Source organism: Humulus lupulus, chromosome 6 (assembly GCF_963169125.1).
Source record: "Humulus lupulus chromosome 6, drHumLupu1.1, whole genome shotgun sequence".
NCBI classification, from domain to species: Eukaryota; Viridiplantae; Streptophyta; class Magnoliopsida; order Rosales; family Cannabaceae; genus Humulus; species Humulus lupulus.
Genome location: NC_084798.1, coordinates 55325881 through 55351273, shown reverse-complemented (window position 1 = coordinate 55351273; position 25393 = coordinate 55325881). Strand labels below are relative to the sequence as shown.

Sequence of the window (25393 nt, the reverse complement as noted above, 5' to 3'; positions counted from 1 at the left end):
AACTGGTATATTTGTTTCTTCTATTTTAGACTTTAAGTGTATTAGATTATTATCTGTAAATTTTGTGTATAAGGTTTTAAATATTGTATTGTGGAAATATTAATTATATTTCATAAAAGTATAAAAAATTAAGAATAAATATAGAAATTGATAATTATATTTCATAAAAGTATAAAAAATTAAGAATAAATAATTATATATATAATAAATTATTTGTTGATTAATTTTTAATAATTTAATGAATTAAATAATAAAAGTTTGATATAATATTATCTAAATAAATAATTTAATTTAATTTGTTTATTGAATAATATTGTTAAATATAAATTACATGAATATAGAAATTGATAATAATATTTAATAAAAGTATAAAAAAATTAAGAATAAATAATTATATAAATAATAATTTAATTTTTGATTAATTTTTCATAATTTAATTTATTAAATTATAAAAGTTTGATATATTATTATTTAATTAAATAATTTAATTTAATTTTTTTATTGAATAATATTGTTTAATATAAATTACATTAATATAAAAATTGATAATTATATTTAATAAAATTATAAAAAATTATGAATAAATAATAATTTATTTTTAATTATTTTTTATTAATTTAATTAATTAAATAATATCTAATTAAATTATATAATTTAATTTGTTTATTGAATAACATTATCCAATATTAAATAGTTATAAATTACATGAATATAGAAATTGATAATTATATTTAATAAAAGTATAAAAAATTAAGAATAAATAATTATATAAATAATAACTTATTTGTTGATTAATTTTTAATAATTTAATGAATTAAATAATAAAAGTTTGATATAATATTATCTAAATAAATAATTTAATTTAATTTGTTTATTGAATAATATTGTTAAATATAAATTACATGAATATAGAAATTGATAATAATATTTAATAAAAGTAGAAAAAATTAAGAATAAATAATTATTTAAATAATAATTTAATTTTGATTAATGTTTAATAATTTAATGAATTAAATAATAAAAGTTTGATATAATATTATCTAAATAAATAATTTAATTTAATTTCTATTCATGTCAAGTTTTTATTTCATATATTTGTTGGTAGCTTTCATTTATATCAACAATAATAAATTTCTTTATAATTTTTTTATGTAACTTATCCATATCATATTTTATACTTTCATAAACTTAATTCCTAGAATTTAGTTACTCAATGTAATTGATTTTATTTCTTAATTTAAATCAAACAAGTGCATCCATTTTAAGCACTTGCAAAAGTTAGATTAATAAATTGACTAAAATAAATATACTTGTGTATGTCATTGTTGTAAGTGGTATAGAAACACTTGTTTTATGCTAGCTACTTTTGTGCTCTCTACTTTAATCATCTTCAATGGTGTATTTTATACTTATTTACAATGTAATGCCTAACCAACATATTGCATTTTTTTTATACTTAGTTTTATATTATTTTGGTTTGAATTTTTTTCGTGTATCTTTTGGTATTAATTTTTTTTTTATCAGGACAGCGACACACCCACGACCCCGACACACACACGACCTTGGCACACTCTCAACAGGTGTGGATATATTTTTTGTAATTAATATCTTTTGTATTTTTTGAATAATTTATTTTGTATTTGTTTAGTGTATAATATTTGAGTTTTGAGTCCTTTAGTTAGTATCCTTGGTATGTAAATCTTGACATCTATTGTTAAGATATATGTGTTTGTTCTTACTTTATTTTTTAATCTTGGTATGTAAATAATTATAGGACTGTTTTGGTTAAAAACAAAATTTAAGTGATAATTTAAATTAATTTATAAAATATAATAATAGATGATTTATTATTAAGTAAAATATAGTGTTTTTGTTAATATTGAATAAAGAAGATTTAAACTTGATCAATCAGATTATTAGCACCCATATTTTCTTTCTCACCATTTTCTTAATTATATAATATTAATTAAACTAAGTGCTAGAAAAATATACAAATTCAATTAAAATTAATTTAAAATTTAAAATATTTTTTTAATGTTTGAATCATTTTTAAATTTTAGTAATAAATTTAGAATTATTTTTTATTTTAAAAAAATTTGTAATTATTTTTTAAATTAAAATTGAAACAAACTAATTATATCACGTCTGTGTTACTCCATTGCCATTATTAGCGGCCACATCAAATTTTTTGAACTACTTATTAATTTTTGTCAAAAAAAAAATGTATTTAGTCAAATAAGTGAAAGCTTTTATACTACTAACTAATTTTCACCGCAACTTGATATTTTTAATAGGGAAACTAATTTTGTTTAGATTGTGAAATTTTTTGAAACAAATTTAAGATAGTTTATTTAATAAAACAAGTGAGTATAGAAAAAAAAAAACAACAATAATTGCATATTATCATGTTATTTTGTTCTTTTTTCTCCTTTTTGCTTGAACATATATTATTATTATTATTATAATTTGTAAAAATAGAACAAAAAAATTAATTAGTAGTTAATTTATTTTCTTAGTCTCGGTATGTTTGTGATTGATGGTTGTTGACTACAACCATCAATTACATGGATATCGGCACATAAATGATAAGTTAAAAATATTATTAATAAAATTTATCTAATTATTTAAAAATATAAATTAGTCTTAAAGTCAAATAATAATTAATTTATAAAATTATTGATATTATTATTACAAATTAAAAAATTATGAATAAATAATAATTTATAAATTACATGAATATAGAAATTGATAATTATATTTAATAAAAGTTTAAAAAATTAAGAATAAATAATAATTTATTTTTTAATTAATTTATAATAATGTAATTAATTAAATAATAAAAGTTAGATATAATATTTAATAAAATTTTAATAAATAATAAATTAGTTTAGGAAAAAAAAAATAATTTGTTTATAAATAACATTATCAAATAAAACATCATAAAATAGCATAAGATATTATAATATTGCATAAGATTTCAAAAATGATAACAAATCTCCTTTGTTATCCATTTCTATTCACATTACTAAAACTCACACTCTTATAACACTTTAGATGGCGATTGACAAGACTTGGACAACATTGAGAAATCGTGGTTGTCAAGAATATTGGAATGGTCTGCAAGCTTTTTTGAGGATGGCGTCGGAACATAAAGATTCTGATGGAAGAATTAGGTGCCCGTGTGTAAGATGCAATAATAATAGATTTGAATCTTTGGATGTGGTTCGGGCACATGTATTCGATAGGGGTTTTCATCAAGCTTATGATAAGTGGATTTTTCATGGTGAGGTGGAAGAAATTGTTGCTGATGAGGTGGTTGATGAGAATGAAGACGATGAGATGATTCAAGTTGTGGAAGACTTCCTTTTACCAACAACTGAGGAAGTAGAAAGGGATCCCGGTGGGAGTCAGTATTATGACGAGTTATTTGAGGAGATTGAAGCGGAGTTGTATCCTGGCTGTGATTGGATTTCATCCCTGAACTTTTTAGCAAAGTTATTGCATCTAAAAGTTAGAGGGAAGATGCCTAACAACATATTTGATGAATTGCTGAAGTTGTTAAAGCTTGCATTTCCTAAGGAGAACAAAATCCCCGGATCGTACTACGAGGCGAAAAAGAGATTGAAAAAATTAGGGTTGGGATACGAGTCCATTCATGTGTGTCAGTATGATTGCTGCTTATTTTACAATGAGCATGCATCTAAAGAGACATGTCCAGTATGCGGAAGTAGTAGATGGATTACTTCCGAAATGACGAAAGGAAAAAAAGTGCCACACAAGGTGATGTGTTACTTTCCGTTGACCCCTCGGTTGAAAAGATTATACAGTTCAAGGATTACAGCAAAACACATGATATGGCATCACGCCGGGAAATCAAAAGATGAAGGGGTGATGCGACACCCGGTGGACGGCTCTGCGTGGAAGGACTTTGATGCCAAGCATCCTGATTTTTCAAGGGATCCCAGAAATGTTCGTCTGGGCTTAGCTGCTGATGGATTTAATCCATTTGGCAACATGAATCTTGCATACAGCATGTGGCCTGTGGTGTTGGCAAACTATAATCTGCCACCTTGGTTGTGCATGAAAGACAATTATTTCATGTTGACCCTCCTTATTCTTGGGCCAAAACCACCCGGTAAGGACATGGATGTATTTCTGAGACCATTGGTGGATGAGTTGAAGGATCTGTGGGTTAACGGAGTTGATACAAGAGATAGTACGACCAACAGGATGTTCAAGATGCGGGCAGCCCTTTTGTGGACAGTGAACGATTTTCCAGCTCGCAGTTGTTGAACTTTGTGAAGATGAAAATGTGTCTCCGATTACTGATTAAAATGATAGTGATTACTCTGTTTAGTTTTTTTCTATTTGTGTAACAGAACTATGTATTTAAATATAATGAAGTGTTTTTTTGTAATTATAATATAAGATATTTGAGCTTTGTGAAGATGAAAATGTATCTCCGATTACTGATGGAAATGATAGTGATTACTCTGTTTAGTTTTTTCTATTTGTGTAACAGAACTATATATTTAAATATAATGAAGTTTTTTTTTTGTAATTATTATTATTTTGAATTCAATGTGATATACTTCTATTTAATGCTAATTACTAACTAATAAATTTTAAACTGAAGTATAATGTCAGCTGATATAGCTACTTATCATGGCGGAGATGGTGGGGGTCAAGACCCGCCAGATCCTTCTAGGGTACCAACATTTTGCGAGTCAGGTTAAATATTGCATATCAAAATTATTTTTAGAAATTATATTGTTAGATAAATATAACATCAATACTAATACTGATTATTGTTAATAAATTTTAAAGCCCCGTCGACGAGAAGAAAAGGTCGTGGCCCTACTAGTAATAATGTTCTTGAAGAACGAAGGAAAAAAGCTGGGAAACCATTGGATCTAGAGCTTGATCCTGTGACCAAAAAAGTGGTTGGGCAGGAGGATCAAACTTTTATTCGCATGTTGGGAACTCTAGTTTCCATGTTGTGTCCGGGGCATTATTTGGATTTTGCTGATGTACCTCAACAGTTTAAGGATCAAGTGCTTGATCGTATGAGGGTAAAAAAATTACAAATCTTGTACTTTTCATTATTTAATTCCATTATTTACAAGTTATCTAATATTTTTTTTTCCTAATGCAGTATTACTATAATATAGACGGTCATCCACAACGTGAGTCAGTTCTGGCAACTCTCAACAAGGAGATGGGGGAAAGATATCGCGAGAGAAAGAACTATAGACATAGACACTTCAAAAATCATTATGCTGGACCAGAAGATTTGGAGAATGTCCTCTCTAAGCCACCTAACCATTGCACTAAGGAGGCTTGGCAGCTTATTTGTGAAATGTTTTTGAGCGAAAGATTTTTGGCTCGTTCCGCTAAAAATCAAGCAAACAGAAGACAAATGAAGTATGTAACAACACAAGGCACAAAGTCGTTGGCAGCTAAGCGTCACGAATATGTAAGTGAAGATGTTAATTTAATTTTATAAAATAACACATTCTGAAACATTTTGTTTACATTTGTATAGGAGAACCCGCATGCGCATGTTGTTGATACTCGGAGGGATGCTCATATGAGAAAATCGACAAAATCTTTTGTCAATGAGGCAGCTCAACAAGATTATGTAAGTGAATAGTATTGTTTTCTTGTTTCTAATATTTATAATGTTTCTAATTTTTGTTTATAATGTTATCTTTATACAGGAAAAAATGGCGGCTGAGGTTGAGAGGTCACAGAATGAGAGGCAAAGTCAACAGCAGAGTGAGGCATCTCTAAATGTATCTGGTGTTGATTTGTCCCCGGTCGATCAATACGAGATACTAAGTAAAGTACTCGGGGAGAGATCTGACTACCAACGAGGAGTGGGTTATAGGGCGAAAGGGAAGGCAAAAAGGACATCCTCTAGCTCTACAGATCAAAGTCAGTCCCAAGCAAATACTGCTGCTTCGCCTAATGAAGATATGAGAGTTATGGCTTTGCTGGTGAAGGCAATTCGTGAGACATTTGAGACTTCGACAACTGTGCATCCCAGTAAACTGTATAACCCAATGTTTGACAGTTTTCTGCAGAGGCATTTGCCACCACAATCCGAAGGTGCTTCGTCTTCTCAGTCTCCGTCACAGCAGTATCAGCCTCCGTCACAGCAGTATCAGCCTCCTTCACAGCAGTATCAGCCTCCTTCACATCAGCAATATCAGCCTCCTTCACAGCAGCAGTTCCAGCCTCCTTCACAGTATCCGCCGCAGCAGCTGTACCAGCCTCATCCAATGTATCCGCCACATATGTCGTCGCAACAACCTCCTCAGTATCAAAACCAATACATTTTTGGACCCCATTCTCAGTCTCCTCCACAATATTTTAGTTTTACCGATTTTCCAGGAGGATCGATGCAGCCTCCGCCATAGCCACAGCCTCGAGATCTGTTTGGGGACCTCACGCTCGGACGATCATCACAACCACCATATATTCCTTCACCGCCACCGCCACCGCCACCGCCGCCACAGCCACCGCCATCGTCATAGCCATCATCCTCACAGCCAGACCAAAATATTGAAGATGAGGACAATTTCAATATTAATCTTAATGACTTTCTTTAGTTACTATTTTATATATTTGGACTGAATTAATACTTTATTTATTTTTAATGACTATAGTGATATTTACTAGGTTGATAAATATTAAAACTATTTATATTAATTTTAATGTTAGTTATGTTTAAATTAATTAAATGTTTATTTTTATTAAATTATATTATAAATTATTGTTAAAAATAATTAAATTTAATAAATATTAATTTATTTAAAATTTAATTTAAAAAAAATTATAAATACAATAATAGCGGCGGACCCCACGGCTAATATTAATGCCTCCGACATAGTTATTAGCGGCGGAACCCGCCGCTAATGTCCGCTGCTAATAATTGCTTATTAGCGGCGGGTGTGTCAGTCCGCCGCTAATAATCATTATTAGCGACACTTTTTTAGGCGCGGGGTATTAGCGGCGGACGTGGCATTTATTAGCGGCAGAGTCCCCCGCCGCTAATAATGAAATTTGTTGTAGTGCATTATATGCTAATATAAAGTGCCTTATTCAAAGACATTCTTTTGTACATTTTTTCATTGAGCTATCAGTAATAAAACAAAAATATTTTTTTGGTTTTAGCAAAAGTAACATAGTATCAGACAAAAACCCATTTCACCATGAAGATATCACCAGTCACTATTTCCCTTGCGATGGTGACCATCCAAGACTCGTCCTAGCTTCTCCCCTGACCGACAAGAATTTTCATGCATGGAGATGCGATTTCAAGGTTTCCATTGGAGCTAAGAACAAAACAAACTTTCCTTATCAGAGCTCTTCCTCAACCTGCGTCAGATGATCCTCTGCTCAATTCTTGGCTTCGCTACAACCAAATGGTCATGTCATGGATCCTTCACTCTATTTCTCAAGAAATCAAAAGCAGCATCATGTATATTGACTCAGCTGCTGCAATGTGGAATGAACTCAACCATTGATTTGATCAAGGAAATGGACCAAGAATATTCGAAATGAATGAAACTCTCATCACTCTTCACCAAGGTCATGACTCTATAAGTACTTATTTTACCAAACTGAAAGCCATTTGGGATGAAATTGCTGAACTACGCCCCCGTACCCCCTGTACTTGTGCAGCTTTGGCTGATTCCCTTGACTTTCATAATCAAGATCAAGTTTTACAATTTCCAACTGGTCTAAATGAGTCCTTCCATGTTGTTCGTGCCCAAATCTTGCTCATAGATCCCTTTCCATCCCTGTCCAAAGTTTTCTCAAGTGTGGCTCAAGAAGAGAGGCAACGAAAACTTGGTCCTTCCTACAACACTACACCAATGGAAGCTTCAACTTCTGCCCCAAATTCCAACCAAAACCCATGTTCAAGAAACAAAAAGATCTGACCCACTTGTTCCCACTGTCACAAACCAGGCCATCTCAAGGACAAATAATATTTCTTACATGGGTTCCTTCCCGGATATGGTAATCGGAAACCCAATGTTGAGACTCCTGGCCAAAATGTTTGGAAGAACCAACTTGACAAACCAGTTGCTGCTACTTCTCAATCGCTCCAAGACACAACCAAATCAACTGCATCTTCCATCACAACACATTGTCAACAGCTCATCTCCCTATTGAGCCAACAACTCTAGAAAGATGCTCCATCCTCCTCTTCCGAGCAACCTGTAACAACAAACTTTACTCGTAAAATCTTACCCTTCTCTTCTAATCAATGGATTATAGACAGTGGAGCAACACACCATGTATGCTGTGGCATTCAATGTTTCTCTTCATTTCATGCTCATATACCTACCAAACATGTCCTTTTACTGAATGGCACAACTATACAAAATTGAACAAATAGGCACTGTTATCATCAATTCTACACTCACTTTATACAATGTCCTTTTTGTGCCACAATTTCATTTTAACTTGCTATCTGTGAGTTCTTTTCTTAGCAATTCTTTTCATAGCATTACATTCACAGAAAATACATGTTTCCTACAGGAACATTCAATGACTTCGAAGACTGGGATAGCTAAAAGACTTGGAAGTTTATACTATTTCAGCCAAGATTCTTTTCCATCTTCAAATTTTTCTTCTACATATGCCTCTTGTAACGTCATTGTGATAAAAACCAATGACATACACGCCTTGGTCATCCTTCTGTTTTGATTACTAATAAAATCAATAAAAGAATGAAATTTTCTCATGATATTTCTGCTCCCTTTCATTGTTCCATTTGACATTTAGCTAAGCAAAAAAAGTTGCCATTCATTTCAAATAATATTTTTGCATCTACTGCATTTTACCTCATCCATATGGATATTTGGGGTCCATATCAAACTTTGAGCATTGAAGGATACCGATACTTTCTCACAATAGTTGATGACAAATCTAGATATACTTGGATATATATGTTAAAACTTAAATCTGATGCATCTACTGTCATTCAACATTTTTTCACTCTCATCTACACTCAATATAAAGCATGCATAAAATAAGTTAAAACTGACAATGCAAAAGAGCTCAATCTTACTACTTTTTTTTAAAGCAAAGGTGTCATTCACTATCATTCGTGTGTGGATAGACCACAACAAAACACTGTAGTTGAACGAAAACACTAGCATATTCTTAATATTGCTAGAGCTCTAGCTTTTTAATCACAATTACCCTTATCTTATTGGAGTTATATAACACAAATTGTTGTATACTTACTTAATAGTACTCCATCTGTTCTATTACATGACAAAACACCTTTTGAAAATTTACATAATGAGCAGCCCTCTTATGGTCATTTAAGAAACTATGGTTGCCTTACTTATGCTTCTACTTTAGACTCCAAAAGACAAAAAATTTCACCAAGGTCCCGTGCTTGTGTATTCATAGGTTACCCTGCAAACATGAAGGCATACACATTGCTTGATTTACAAACAAATCAAAATTTTCACTCTAGAGATACTATATTTCATGAAAATATATATCCATTTCAAGATTCCAATCATTAATATTGACTCTTTCTATCACACTTCTATGTTACCTAGTATTACTATTACTGACTCTACTACAGGTACATTCTCTCTAGCACAACAACAAGAGTATACTAATCCCTCTATTCCAGATGCCTTGGATGTCCTTGCTTTCATTCAAGAACCATCATCCACAACTCAAAAACTGCCCACTATACAAACAAGAGCAGGCCGAAACATCACTACACCAGCTCATTTAAATGATTATTTATGTGATTATGTTCAACTTTCTCCATCTATAGCTCATCCTATAACAAATCATCTTTGCTATGACAGATTATCTACAACATTCAAAGCAGTTGTTTTGGCAGCCAACACAAACATGGAACCCACAAGCTACTCTCAAGCATGCAAAGATAACAAATGGAAACAAGCTATGATGGCTGAACTTACAACTTTGGAGCAAAACACCCACTACAACAAAAAAGGTAATTTGCGTCAGTTTATAACTGCCACAATTGAGTTTTTGCGTCAGTTTAATATGTGACGCAATTGCCCATGACGCAAACCAAAGTAGCATTTGCGTCAGTTGGGCACTGTCACAAATCTGGCGTTTGTGGCAGTGCCTCATTGACGCAAATGCCAGGCGTTTGTCCTCAATATACCTCTGGACCTGCGACCGCAGAACACTCATCCTGTGGTCGCAGGATTGCTCTACTTTAGCCCAGATCTCTGATCCTGCAGTCGCAGGATTGCTCTATAAACCACACTTTCATCCAAAAAAAAATTCGTCTTCTTTTTTTCTTTATTTTTTTCTTCTCCCCCAACTGACGCAAATGCCTGGCGTTTTGCGTCAGTAGCCCACTGCCACAAATGTTAAAAACGGGTATTTTCTGCGTCAGTTGGGAACTGTCACATAAAGTATTAACCAAGGAAATTGCAAATGTTTATGCCAATTTCCCTGGGCTATTCTGATTAAAAAAACAGCAGCAGAAATAGAAAAACAATTGTATAAATTTTTTAAACATTTATCTAAAGTTAACTTTTCTGTTCAAATCTACAAAAGTAATTCAGATTTCAATGTTAATCTATGTATATAGGGAGACTTGTGTTCTAAATCTCTAAGTATTAAACCTCATTTAACTAAAATTTCCTCACCAACTTGCTCATTTGCTAAGCAAGACACGCCAAAACTAATTCAGCCCACTCATCCCGTACCTCATTGATTTCGTTAGCCGAATATGGTGCCGTACTCGTAAACTAATTAGAAAATATTAAAAATAATAAGTTAGAAATCATCCAAATAAAATCATGAACGATAGATTAAATTAAAATTAAAAGGTAAAACAATACCTCATTTTTCAAGTAGGCCTTTGGTCTAGGCTGTGAAATCAACTATCTAGCAAACTTCATAATGTAAAAAGCCACACTCGGTTGGCCCAGTTTGGTTTCGACACTATTACAACATAGTTATACAAATTTAAGTATTATATTTAGCAAGTTATTATAATAAAAATATGCCAAAAACTTTAATACGATAAGTAATATAGTTTACTTACCTTAGGAACACAAACTTTAAGATTGATTGACTCTTTTTGTCTTCGGTGAGTATCATATAGATCCAATGCCCAGCACAAAATATTAATATTTACCCAATTATGAGTTTGAAATGAAATTATAAATTAATTAAGTAATATGTATAACTTACATGATAATTATCTCCTTGATTTCTGTGCGAAAATGTGAGTTTACAGGATCTAAAAAAGCTACCGAATGACTATGTGGCTGAATTAATATTAAGGAAACAACATGTCCAAAAAATATTGGGCAGCATTTCCCGTATTTCTATCACATTTCCCAAATTTAAAATGTGCATTTATATAGCACATGGTATACACAAAAATATCTAACTAATCAATCAAACATGCATAATTCTCAAATTACTAAATCCAAAAAAAAAATTGACCAGTATTTCCCCTATTTCTATCATATTTCCCAAAATCTAAATAAACATATATTCATCACATGAACACATCAAACCAATTAATCAATCAAACATACATAATTCTCAAATTACTAAATCTTACAAAAAATTGGGCAGCATTTCCCCTATTTCTATCATATTTCCCAAAATTTAAATAAACATATATTAATCACATAAACACAACAAGCCAATTAATCAATCAAACATGCATAATTACAGCCTTATATCACCGCAGCACATAGTCCCAAAACCTATCTCCACTATTTTATAATTCATACATTCCACTAAGTTCAATATCTTAATAATACATTAAGGTTTAAAATATTACCTCTAATATAAAATCCTCCAAAGCTTGATCTCACCAACAAAGTTGTCAACAAAATACCTACTCAAATATAACAATATACAAAAAAATAATATAAAGTTAACAAAATATAAAGAAAAATATCATAAAGCTATATTGTAACTAAATAAACAATAAAATGCTTAAAGAAAACAAATAATTGGTTATATGTACTCATTTGTTTACTTAAACTCGAAATAATTTTTTTTTTTTAAAAGTTAACAACTCACATAAATAAAAATCGACTATAAATATCCTAACTAAATCAATAATAAAATATAACTTAAAAAAACAAACAATTTTAATATATACCTATTTAACCAATTAAACCCAAAATTTAAATTTTTTTTTAAAAAGTTAACAAAATATAAACAAAAATTTACTAATAATAATCAAACTAAACAATTAATAAAATGAAACTTATACAAAATATATACATTAATCTATATATATACTCATTTACATAGTAAATTCAAAATTTAATTAAATTTAAAAAAAAAAAGTTAATAAAACTATCTAAAAATTAAAAATCCGAAATATAGTCAATTTATAAAAAAAAATTCACAAAAATTATATTTAAATGATAAATATTAATAAATTTACACTTGTGGTAATTGAGCAATGTGGGTTCTTGATGTAGAAATCCCCAAAAATCCAATAAAGATTATGGGTTTTCAAACTATAATCTTCAAAAAACAAAATCTATACAAAAAAATCCAAAAAAACTATATATAAGTTTCATAAACATATATAAATCATTATTTTAACATTAAAATTGAAAATAAATGGCTAAAAAGGTACCTAAATGTGGAGAACCTTGGTTGGGCACCGCTGGTTTGGGAAGAAAACGCAGTCTGAAACGGTTTGAATGAAATGGGGCTTGGCTGGGGATGAAGAGGGTTTTAATATTGGAGACCCAGTTGCGTCAGTGGCCCACTGACGCCGTTAACGACCCGTTTGCGTTAGTACCCCACTGATGCAAACGGTCCCATTAAACAGCGTCAGTGTAAGTTATGACGCAATTGGGCCCTCATTTATGGCAGTGTCCAACTGCCACAAATACTAATTCTTGGTCAACAGCATCAGTCAACTGCGTTGACTGACGTGTTTGATTGACACAATTGCCCATTTTTGTAGTAGTGACCACTTGGAAAATTACCACTCTTCTTCCCAATCAACATGCAATAAAAAACAAATGGGTTTACCGAATCAAATACAAACACAATGGTGACATTGAGTGGTACAAAGCCCGTCTAGTTGCCAAAGGATATACCCAACAACAAGGTATTGATTTTTTTGATACTTTTGCACCAGTAGCAAAATTTAATACTCTTAAATTACTCCTTGCCCTTGCTGCCATTAATCAATGTCACTTGCATCACATGGATAATAATAATGCATTTCTACATGGTGAACTAAATGAGGATGTTTATATGAAACTTCCTCAAGGATATAGCCCTAAAGGGCAACTTTCTATCAATGCAGTTTGCAAATTAAACAAGAGCTTAGATGGCTTAAAACAAGCCTCTCGACAGTGGTTTGCTAAACTTAGCACAACCCTAATTCAGCAAGGTTTTAGACAATCTCCTTCTAATTATTTGCTCTTTACCAGGCATCAATCCGGTGTTTTTCTAGCACTAGTTATATATGTTGATGACATCATTGTTGCAACAAACAATGAACATGCATTAACAAACTTTAAAGATACACTTGATGCCAAATTCAAATTGGAAGATCTTGGTCCTTTACATTTCCTTCTTGGACTTGAAATAGGCCGATCCAACAAAGGGATTTATGTTTCCCAAAGACCATTTACATTGCAGCTTTTAAAAGAAACAATTTATCTTGGCTCAAACACATGCCTCCACACCAATGGAGCCAAATCTAAAGATGAGTTCTGATGAAGGTACTCTCCTTTCAGACCCCACAAGCTATAGAAGTCTTATTGGTAAGTTGATCTACCTCACCATCACAATACCTGATATTAGTTATGCTGTAAATAGACTAAGTCAATACCTCCATTCTCCTCGACAATCACATTTATCATGAGCTTATAGAATTCTACAATACCTTAAAGGCACTTCAGGCCAAGGATTATATTTTTATGCTAACACTAATGTTCCTTTACAACTAAAAGTGTTTGCTATTGGAGTACATGTGTTGACACTCATCGTTCCATTTCTTGGTATTGTATCTTTCTCGGCCAAACTCTCATATCATGAAAGTCAAAGAAGCAACAAATAGTTTCTCGCTCTTTAGCTAAAGCTAAATATCGAGCTATGACAAATGCAACATGTGAAGTACTATGGCTCACTGCCATCATCAAAGACTTTCGCCAAGACTTGTCTCTTTTCCATCTTTGCTTTATTGTGACAACAATGCTGCACATTTATGAAAATCCAGTTTATCATGAAAGGACCAAGCATGTTGAAATAGACTGTCACTTAGTTCACGAAAAAGTCTCAAATGGCATCATCAAGATGATACATGTTTCCTCCAAAACAAACTTAGCTGATGTATTAACTAAATCTTTATTCCCTGCTCATTTTCATGACATTGTATCCAAGAAGGGTGTTAAAAACATATACACTACATCTTGAAGGGGCCTATTAAATATACAATTATTTAATATGTTATAACAGCCTTAGTTAACTTTAGTTAGTTGTTAGTTTCTGTTTTGTTTTTTAGTTATTTTTTTGCTACTTCTTTTTCCAACTGTACACCATTATATCCGAATATAAAGTGCCTTATTCAAAGGCATTCTTTTGTACATTTTTTCATTGAGATATCAGTAATAAAACAAAAATATTTTTTTGGTTTTAGCAAAAGTAACAATTATTGAAACTAACACAGAGGTGATGAGGTGGCTCTCTATACAATTTACTCATTAATTCCATATTATCTAATTTGTGGTTATTTTTAGTTTTAACTACTCTTTTATGTTGTTTTATATTTTTATTACTTTTTAACATATTAATAATGATGATTTTATATGTCATTAACAATTAGAATAAGTAATTAATATCTAAAATAATAATGATAATTGATTAAAAAACGATTTTATAGTTAAATAAAAAAAAAAATTATAAAAGTGAATATTGTCTCACTTCTGGCTCTGGCTCTGGTACTGTGCAATATACTCACAAGAACAACACAAAAAAAGTGAACCCTATAATTTTTTTAAGCATCATTATTTTTTTTATTGGGACTTTGCTTCCATTCATATCTGTTTTATATTATGCATTTTGTTAATGAATTAAGAATATTTGAATTTACGTTCTAGCACTTTATAATATATAAAAATAATATACTACGTATGTTACAATTGATCATCTAAAAAAAATACAATTGACATAATGTAAATTAGAAACAATTACTTAAACACGACACTTTAATAAGACAATCAATTTTAATTATTATGCATAACACTAAAATGTACTGTTATAAAAAAATATATAATTAATGTATTAAACTTATTTCTCTTCTTTTTTCCATGTAACCTATATATTCTTTTAGATGGGTTGGGTTGCTATATTTGGATTGTTTCCATTTCTTTATGTCATTGCTTCTATGGTTCTAATAATGGGCAATTTACACATGTATACTAATATAACTAAATAATAACAACTTTGTTTGAAATAAAATATTATACCCACAACTTATTAATTATTATTATTATATATAACTGATTTTATTTAATTTAATAAATAATTCACTTTTTCCAAATTACTTTCAACTATAACAACTTTTCTTAAATAACTGTTTTTTTTAATCTAATTCCTTAAATGGTTTATTTTTTTATCATACTTAAATCACATATTAACAAATCATTAATTTTATTACGAAATTTACACTAGGTCCTAAACGTGAATAGCAAGAGATTACCATTAAATGGTTTGACTATTATCAATATATCACCATTGTATGATTTGAGAAAAGTGGAATATACACAATTTACTACCTCACTTAACAATATATGATATATTAGTGAAAAGATGAAAATGCATACTCATTGGTAGTCAACACAATAATTTAGATAATTGTTGGTATAGTGGATGACGTTTATGGTATTCTTTTTTTTCTTTCAATTTTTGGATACCAATCTATAGAACAATAAATTGAAAGAGTATAAAATAGATTTTATAATTAGTAGAACAACAAGAATTCATTTATATAAAAAAATAGTAAAAAGCATAAGTTAGTAAAAAAATAGACGAAAATCAATCAATGTTATGTTTTGAATACTAATTCGCATAAAGAAAAAAAAAACTCATTATAAAACTTTAACTCCAAAAAGTATGCCAAAAGAGTAAACAATTAGGCTAAAAGGTGAATACTATGCTTTAGATACTAATTAGTAGAAAAAATCTCATTAAGTATCAAACCCAAAAACATCTCAATACAAACAAAGAGTAGAAAAATGGACCAAAAAAGCAATGTTTATAAATACCATAATTTTTGGATACCATTAGTAGAAAAAACTTGACAATATAAACTTATAAATACCACAAAACAAATAATATGATTATTTTCCTACCAAACATTATTTTCTTACTCCATAATTTCTCAAGATTTTGAAGCAAAAACATATATATAGTATAAAACATGTCCTAACTTAAAAACTTGCCAAATAAAAATTGGAATCAATCCAAAGTGTTGGTTTCCTAAATAAATAGTATGTTGGATACTAGTTAGTGGAATAAAAAAATTTGGTATAACACAAATGATACTATATACCATATAGTATATATTCTCAATCAAGTAATTTGAATAGTAAATAATAATAAATAAAATATTGTGTAATAAAAACTATTGGATATACACTCGAAAGTTACATCAAACACTACTATTCATATAATAATAATAAGGCAATAAAAACTACTTATTTATTCCTTTCCAAGATTCGACAGTTTCTTTTTCTCTGATTCAACCACAATTTCTTTTTTTAATTATATAAGGGTTTATACATTTTTAGACCCTGTGTTTTGCCTCATTACTTGTTTGGACCCTGTGTTTTGATAAATTATTTTTTGGATCCTGTGTTTTGTAAAATGGTTCAAATAAGCCCCTAAATCTGATTTTGATGAACAAAAATTTAAATATAACAACATAGTTTTTAGGCAGAATGACTGTATTTTTGTTCTGAGTTGTTAGTTTGATGAATTATTTGTGATTTTAGTTCAAAAAACTTTGATCAAAATCAAGTTTAGGGGTCTATTTGAACTATTTTAGAAAACACATGGTCAAAAAAGTAATTTTTTAAAACACAGGGTCCAAACATGTAATGAGCCAAAACACAGGGTCTAAAAAGACATAAACCCATTATATAATTTCTTTCAAGTTGATATTACAAATATGGTATTGCTATATTTAAGAGAATTGTATTTTAATTAAAATATAATGGGTATAATTAATTAGAAAATAAATTAATAATGTTGGTTATTTATGTTATTTAATATTAATATCTCCATATATAAAAAAATAACTAACTGATATTATTTTGTTATATATGTGTTAGCATGTAAATGTTCCAAATTAATATTGCAATCTTTTCTATAACTAACAAGCTAGCCACTCCACTCCAAGAATTTGGTGGCTTTGTTATATTAAAACTATAAATAATTAAAGGTGATTATTAAACAAATCATCATACAAGGTCTTCCAGTTGTTGGCATAAACATATAATTAATATTGGAAAGAGCTATCATAAACTATTTGTTTTGCTCCTCTGGGAGGTTGCGGCGGTGACCGCTTTCCAACTCCGTTTGCCATATCGTAGGTTGATGACAAGGTCTCTTTCTTGGACGGAGGTGGTGGTGATTTGTAGTAGTAGTGAATATAAGGCATAGTGTGTGGATCAGCTGTTAATTGTTTCTTCGGCGGAGATGAGTACGGAGGAGGTGGTGGCGGATTCATAGCTCTCCTCCTCCCGTCGTATGATCTGATTATCATCTCAAACGTCCTCCTAATTTGATCACCTCGAGCAACATCATTATTATCTGTTAAAATATAATTAAAGAGTATAATAACACATTAGTAGTAGTAATAATAATATGTTTACAATTACTAAACATTTATAAATCTTAATTACCTTGTAAGATTCTTGCATGAGCAGAAAAAAGTTCAATACATACAAGAAGAGCTAAGAGGGTCTGGGTGAACATGATAATATTCATGCTGTACAAAGAATTAATACTGCCAAAGATTATTGATGGCATAAGTGATAAGCCAATTGATTGTATTTATAGACACAAAATTTAAGAAATAAACAAAAGAAGTTCATTATAGGTTAGGTGAAGGGCGCATGTGGCCGTCAAATTTGAACGAATATTTTTATATCATACCAGAGACAAATATAGAGTTAAAAACTTTCAGAACCACGTAATCGTAAATGGTAGTACTAGTACTCATACGTAGTTCTACTTGCCATTTGTTCCATAATATAAAATTGAATTTTTGCTTGACTGATTAAGTCTCCACTGACACAGAACAGTTAGAATATATAGACTTTGTTCTATTTTATCTCTTTAATATCAACATGTTCACATTACGGTACGGTAGTTAGTATATACAGAGACTTGGTATAACATTTTAATATAAGTACAAATGGGTCAATTGTATTGTATTATATATTATCAGACATGAATCAAGTTATGGTTAGGTGTTCTTTATTATAATATGCAATTATAGGGAAATTGTACTATTCATCAAGAATATTATCTATATCCACTAGAGATTTATCCATGAGTTGAAGAAATATAATATTTAACGAATAACATTCTTGTTTTTTTTTCTTTTCTAATTTTAAGCAGTCATTCAATATTAAGTGACTGTATTTTTGTTAATTAATTACACTTGCCAATACTTATAAAAACTAAATCAGTCGAGGACCATTGGAACTTAAATAATAGGTTTTACATTTATTAAATTTAGTCTTGTAAACGGTCCAGGCCGTTAGAACCTAAACATCGGGTTCGAGATAAGTTAATCAACTAATTTCTACCTAAGAGCACTCCCATTCGGTGAGGTATAACATCAAAATCTGTAAAAAATAGCTCAAACTAAGAAAAAATGGTGTCCATCGGATGATGTATTTTACAAATATTTTTAGATAAATCAACAGTAAAAAGCTATATGTAAGGTATACTATTCATCATTCAACCCAATATATTATTAATTTTTCTCTTCTTCCCAAGATTGGCGCCAGAAACTGTTTTAGCACTTCTGATTTGGGTAAGTTTGTCTGGTTCGTGCTCCTCATTCCCCTCCCCTCCTCGCAGTGATCATCTTCTCTCCTCATTACACCCACACCAGCCACTTTAGCATCTCAGACTTTTAGACACGCCCACTCTCTCTCAATCAGGTAACAAAATGGCACACTCAAGTTCTTATTTTTTGGTACTACAAGTCTTGCATATATAATATATATATATTGATAATTTGACTATGGAACTGGCACACTCAAGTTCTTATTTTGGTACTGCAAGTCTTGCATATATATAATATATATATATTGGTAATTTGACTATGGAACTACTTGATTCTACCCTCTTCAAATTTCACCTTTATACCTAATTATCTTAGAAATTTCTTTTCATGGATTTCTACAAACACATGGAGATCATTACGTAGGAATATTATCTGAAATGGTATTTCTTTAGTGCTTATCAGATATTTCAAAGAATCACCAGGTGAGAAAGTACACCATTCAGCTTGGCGAGCATGAGCTTGTCCTCAAGGTCATTTACACTCTTTCCAATTCGTTTTCCATTTTAAAATTTCTGTTTGGTTTCTGTGTAAATAATTGTTTTTGAGGTGATATTTTATATTTAGAGCTTGTACGCCCTGGTTTTCCCACGGGCTGTTAGCAAGCTAAGACACGGCCTAATTATGAGAGTCGGCCTAATCATGTCTACCACGTGGACATCCCCAAGACCGGAGCTGCCTTCGTAAGGTCCTACCTCCTCAGCTCGAGGTAGCCTAAGGGTTCGCCAAGATTAGAGTGGGTTGGACTCTGAAGGCCACAGGTCGAGGGAAGCATCCAGCTCGTGGTACGAGCTAGAGTTGGAGGCTGTGACCTTTTATAAAGTCAACCACGCAAGGTAAACGTGCATATATCAGACATCACGTGTCTGATATATCCCTGACTTCTCGGACACGCATGAACGTGCGTATTCAGACACCCACGACTTGGTTGGGCCGTGCGGCCCATTATCCCCTTACCTATTGATTTGACCACACTTATGCGTCAGGTTTAGGAATTAATCATGAATGTCACAGAGTTGACATGATAGGTAAGAAGGTCACGGGATGACCTTCTTACCAACTCTCAGGTGCCTTCTCCTATAAATATGGAGACCTTGAGAGTTACAAACGGTTGGATTCTATATTGTAAGAAATACCCTGTAAAAGAATACCCAGTATATATCAATAATATTGACTGGTGGAGTAGAAGGATTTTAAACTTTGAACCACCTAAAAAAACGTATTTTGTGTCACCATCTCATTTCCAAGATCATGCATCTATTTCGGTTCAACATTAGCACTAATCCATTTCTCTTATCTTCTTAATTACCTGTTGGCGAAGAACCGCGTCAACAGAGCTCTACCCAATTCAGTTCTGTTGGTATATTTCATTGTTGGAAGTGCTTTATATTGATTTTCACAATTATATTCTTCAATACCCATTACTGAGGATAAAAATGAAGAAGATGCCCAGTTTTGTTATCATTTTTTTCTTTTGCACTTATTTATGTATTTATGTGGTTTCTGATTGTTAATCTGATTTTATTTTATTTTTGGTTTAGGAGTTAGACCTTTTGAAAGAAGATGCAAATGTGTACAAGTTGATTGGTCCAGTTCTTGTGAAGCAAGATTTGGCAGAGGCCAATGCAAATGTTCACAAGAGAATTGAATACATCTCTGCTGAATTGTATGTTTCTGCCTCTCTTTTCTTGTTACATGGATCATTGTAAACTTTGGAGCTTTCTTGTTATATGGATCATTGTAAACTTTTCTTGTTTCTGCCTCTCTTTTCTTGTTATATGGATCATTGTAAGATTTGGCAGAGGCCAATGCAAATGTGCCCAAGAACAATGTAGGATTGATCATATTTAATTTTATTAAATGGCTAGATAATCATATAGGTTCTTGACGTGAATTTTATGTTTGGAAGTTGATCAAGGGAGGATAAAAATTACCCTAGGTTTCGACTATAGTGCTTCAAGGTAAAATCACTTTTGTTTGGATTTGGGTAATAGTATTGTAATCCTTTGGACTGTGTAGTTTTGATGGTGATCTTGGCGTTTAAAAGGGGGATCATGGCTTGACCTTGTTAGTTGGGAAAAAGGCTAAGGTTTATCTTTTAAATAAAAATATTGAGTGTTGAAGCTTGGGCCCCTAGCTTTCATGGTGTTGGTCTTAGGACTTTTTCCCTGCAATAAAAATCCCTATAAGCTAAATAAGCTGAATGTGATTATGACTTTTTCATATGTAATACCCTGCAATAAAAATGAACGTTAGAAAAATGGTGGCAACAGTTATGGTAGATTTTAGAACGTGCAATATTGATATGTAATATTGAGATAAATATTTGAAGCAGACACCTTTCTTGTGGTTACATGGAATGGATGATAGAAGGGTATTGTTTGAAGCAGGACAAGCTGGCCCCCCTCTCCTTGAAAAAGTTGGTATAAGCTGCGAGTTTAAGGTAAGATAACTGCTGGTCAATAGATTAATTGACTTCTTTTTTTTCCTTTCCTTTTTGTACAAATATTTGATCTGTGACAAACTTTGCTTTATTATTTGCAGGCTTATCTTGGTCTACTCATTCAATAAGCACTGAAGAGCTCAAGTATCTGGAGTCATGGATCAAAACTCGTCTGCAAAGTTCTTCTTAGATATTTGATAGTAATATCACCTAATCAATAAGTCATTATTGCAGAGCATCATTTTTAATGGGAAAAAACAAAGTTTCCGACATCTTTTTTGGGGCTGGTATTATGTTGCTTGCTTATATGAACAAGTTTTGTTTTTAAATAACCATATTTATATGTTTTTATCTTAATTCAATAAAAGACAACTTTCACCCACCTCAAGATCATAGTAATAATTGTATGGAAGCCAATGTTGTTGGGAATCTCCTTACCACTTATCTCTCTCTTCATATCATTAAATAGTTTCCTTTTCTACCAAAAAAATTCTCCAGTGTTTGAATAAGAAAATAATGGTCTTTAACCTCATTTTCATGCAGTGGGATGAGATTCATACATTTTGCTTAAGAACAAGTCATTAATTTATCGTCCATTATATAATATATGTATATATATAATATATTTCAAGGGTACAAAATGATGCAACTGAGTATATCTGTATATATATGTATATTTATATATAGATGGTGAATGGTGTATGTATATGTATAGGCTTAAAGCCAAATTGAACTCTTGAATAAGTTATCAAAGAGGTCGCTTTCCAAGGTATCTCTGAGCACATTATTAAGTAAATTTCGATTATGACTTTTTCATATGTAATACCTTGCAATATATAAATATTTCAATGCCAAATTAAAATTTTAAATTTTATATAGTAATTTATAGAAGGTTTAGTAGTACATTGCTCAAGTCTGGGGCTTTTGGATTTGATTTATAAACTATTTAGCTTCTTGAATTTGTTGAGAAAATGTAGAGAATAAATAAGATTGATCATAATCTTCCTATAACAAAGTTGGTTTAACTTTATCATAGATCCTCCTCTCTCTCTTTTCAATTATTGAGAATTAGTTGGCATTTAAAGCATTGCAACATACATATTATATATGGAAAAAATTTATGATTATCTCTTGTCAGATTTTGAAAGATGGACTCACAACTCCATGGGGTTCATTCCTTCAGTACACTGTTACAACAGGGGGAAGAAAGCTACAATGACTATCTCCCATCTTTGAATGACTTAGAGTCGCAATATACTCCATCCAATCCAGAAGATTGGAGTAGTAGAAAAACTAAATCTAGGAAAGGAAATTTTAGCACAGAAGAGGACAACTTGCTAGTTTTAGCTTGGCTGAATACTAGTATGGACCCAATCAATTGGGTTGATCAATCAAAATATTCATTTTTGTCTAGAGTTCATGAATATTATGAGAAAAACAAAAAATCTATATCTTCTGAACGTAGTTCATGGTCTATTAGAAATAGATGGTCTACTATCCAACTTGCTACCAATAAGTTTTGTGGGGCCTTAGCTCAATATGAAAGAAGGTCTCCAAGTAGGGCTAATGAGCAAGATAAGGTGCATATGAATAATATAATATAATTTATATTGTTTATAACACTTTGAATTATATATTTCTCATCTCTTTTACTTGATTTTTTAGATTGAGAAAGCCAAAGAGTTCTACCGAAGTATCCATCCCACTTCATTCAACTTTCTTCATTGTTGGACTATTCTATGACACCATCCAAAATGGAAAGAATCTGTGGCTGAGGGTAGTAGTATGAAAGCTAAAAGAAGATCAATAATTCAAGATGGTCATGCACCAGAGTTCATAGATGAAGATACTGCAGCACCATCTTTAGATGTGAATTTAGAGAGACCAATTGGAAAGAAGGCTGCAAAGAAGCGAAAGAGGCAAGAGGACAACTCTTCCAATCTTATTGATTTGGTGATTGAAATAAAAGGGGAGAGAATCAAATCTAATGCTGAGAAGGGAGAAATTAGGAAAGAGTATGCCTGCATTGCAAAAGAAAGGCTTGAATTGGATAAACAGAAAGAAGAGAATGAAATCATGAGGAGGGAGTTAGAAATTATGAGAGTAGATGTATCAACTTTATCTCCAACGCAACAAGAGTATTTCCGTACCCTCCAATTGGAAATACTTGAGAAGCAAAGTCTAGAAAGCCATGATTTAGATGGTGTTTGGGCTGGTATTTTTGGTATTCTTGAAAGGTAACAATGCAACCACTTTTGGGAATTCTCTTTTACTGGTTTTTATCATAGTTTTTTTGCATATAAATTTGCATAAACTAGCAGTCCAATAGCTTAATTTTTTGTATAGAAGATTACCCATAGCTTTTCTATGTAGAAATTTGCATTGTACAAAACAAAAGCTCAATGATGGTTTTTTGTATAGAACACTTGAATGATGAAAAATTTTATTCTTGAAAGAAACTTTTTTGCATAAAATGCTTATTGCAATAGTTTATATTGGCTGTAAAAGCTTCCTAATGTAAAAGGCAATATTGTTGACTTGATGATTAATATCTTGAATTTAAGGTTACATATTTTATATCCCAAGGAAATACAATAAAACAAGACAAAAATACAATATTAGGCTTAACATAGTGAAAAGAAAGAAACTAAAGTTACATCTTCCTCAAAATAAGAACACAAATATTAGCCTAAACATAGTAATATATAAAATGCAAATACTTAAGATTTACTATATATTTCCCATAAATGTTCAATAAGATCCGACTGGAGTTGAAAATGAATTCCTCGATCTCGAATGTGATGACGGCGTTGAATGAAGTTTACAAATTCATTTGTATGCTCATGGGACATAGGCTCTTTGGTTATTTCATTGCTTTGTTCATAAACAAAGTCTTCTACTCGAAGATAAGTATGTCGCTCGTCTTCTACGATCATATTATGCAAAATAATGTATGCCATCATAATCTCCTTAAGTGTTTTTCGATCATAAAATCGTGCCGGTCCACGTACAATAGCAAATCAAGCTTGAAGCACTCCAAAAGCTCATTCTACATCTTTTCTTGCTGATTCTTGAGTTGCTGCAAAATGTTTATTTTTACGGCCATGTGGAGCATGAATTGTTTTGACAAACGTCGACCATGAAGGATATATACCATCGACAAGATAGTAGCCCATCGAATAGTCATTTCCATTTATTGAGTAGTTGACCTTTCGAGCATGTCCTTCAGCAAGCTCTCTAAAAACAGAAGAGTGTTCTAGGACATTAATATCATTATGGGAGCCTGGTAATCCAAAAAATGCATGCCATATCCAGAGGTCATATGACGCTACAACTTCTAAAATTATAGTTGGCTCGTGAATATGACCACAATACATTCCTTTCCAAGCACTTGGACAATATATCCATTTCCAATGCATGTAATCAATACTTCCTAACATCCCAGGAAACCCACGACTATCTCCAACAGCGCATAATCTAGCTATATCATTCTCATTTGGGGATCTTAAGTATTCATGGGAGAATATGCCAATGATAGCCTTAACGAATTTTTTCAAACACTCGGTTGCTGTATTTTCTGCAATCCGCAAGTATTTATCTACAAAATCTCCAGAGACTCCATAAGCTAATATTCTCATTGCAGCAGTTATTTTTTGAAGCGAGGAATGACCCAATCTTTTAGCAGCATCTCTTCTTTGGAAGAAATATGGTTCATATGCTTCGACTTCGGCTTGAATACGCAAGAAAAGATGACGTTACATTCGAAACCTCCTGTGGAATAAATTCGGTGGCGATGTCAGGGACTCAGAAAAATAATCTTGAAAGAGGCGTTGATGGCCTTC

The 25393-nt window shown here is 31.3% G+C and overlaps 4 protein-coding genes across 4 annotated transcripts; 2 read left to right on the top strand and 2 right to left on the bottom strand.

The window, feature by feature from the left end:
• Positions 1–4968: 4968 nt before the first annotated feature.
• On the top strand, positions 4969–5542 carry LOC133784028 (uncharacterized). Its single transcript, XM_062223571.1, has 2 exons — positions 4969–5072; positions 5156–5542. Exons 1-2 carry the CDS (start codon positions 4974–4976, stop codon positions 5504–5506), a joined length of 450 nt encoding a protein of 149 aa, XP_062079555.1. The 5' UTR covers positions 4969–4973; the 3' UTR covers positions 5507–5542.
• An 11838-nt stretch (positions 5543–17380) lies between these two features.
• On the bottom strand, positions 17381–18045 carry LOC133784027 (uncharacterized). Its single transcript, XM_062223570.1, has 2 exons — positions 17934–18045; positions 17381–17841 (listed from the first exon to the last, which is right to left on the bottom strand). Exons 1-2 carry the CDS (start codon positions 18016–18018, stop codon positions 17528–17530), a joined length of 399 nt encoding a protein of 132 aa, XP_062079554.1. The 5' UTR covers positions 18019–18045; the 3' UTR covers positions 17381–17527.
• A 4654-nt stretch (positions 18046–22699) lies between these two features.
• On the top strand, positions 22700–23792 carry LOC133785117 (glutathione S-transferase T3-like). The gene is made up of 3 exons (XM_062224371.1): positions 22700–23131; positions 23217–23244; positions 23314–23792. Exons 1-3 carry the CDS (start codon positions 22700–22702, stop codon positions 23790–23792), a joined length of 939 nt encoding a protein of 312 aa, XP_062080355.1.
• An 803-nt stretch (positions 23793–24595) lies between these two features.
• LOC133785115 (uncharacterized) lies at positions 24596–25189 on the bottom strand. Its single transcript, XM_062224370.1, has one exon. It carries the CDS (start codon positions 25187–25189, stop codon positions 24596–24598), a length of 594 nt encoding a protein of 197 aa, XP_062080354.1.
• Between the last annotated feature and the right edge of the window lie 204 nt (positions 25190–25393).

What these genes read in the sequence shown, in the direction of transcription:
- LOC133785117 (XM_062224371.1), top strand. Translation starts at nt 22,700, where the DNA reads ATGGACTCACAACTCCATGGGGTTCATTCCTTCAGTACACTGTTACAA. An exon ending in GGGCTAATGAGCAAGATAAG is followed by an intron (nt 23,132 to 23,216) that starts GTGCATATGAAT and finishes TTGATTTTTTAG; the next exon opens with ATTGAGAAAGCCAAAGAGTT. An exon ending in AGCCAAAGAGTTCTACCGAA is followed by an intron (nt 23,245 to 23,313) that starts GTATCCATCCCA and finishes CAAAATGGAAAG; the next exon opens with AATCTGTGGCTGAGGGTAGT.
- LOC133784027 (XM_062223570.1), bottom strand. Translation starts at nt 18,018, where the DNA reads ATGAATATTATCATGTTCACCCAGACCCTCTTAGCTCTTCTTGTATGT. An exon ending in TCATGCAAGAATCTTACAAG is followed by an intron (nt 17,842 to 17,933) that starts GTAATTAAGATT and finishes ATATTTTAACAG; the next exon opens with ATAATAATGATGTTGCTCGA.
- LOC133784028 (XM_062223571.1), top strand. Translation starts at nt 4,974, where the DNA reads ATGTTGGGAACTCTAGTTTCCATGTTGTGTCCGGGGCATTATTTGGAT. An exon ending in AAGTGCTTGATCGTATGAGG is followed by an intron (nt 5,073 to 5,155) that starts GTAAAAAAATTA and finishes TTCCTAATGCAG; the next exon opens with TATTACTATAATATAGACGG.
- LOC133785115 (XM_062224370.1), bottom strand. Translation starts at nt 25,189, where the DNA reads ATGAGAATATTAGCTTATGGAGTCTCTGGAGATTTTGTAGATAAATAC.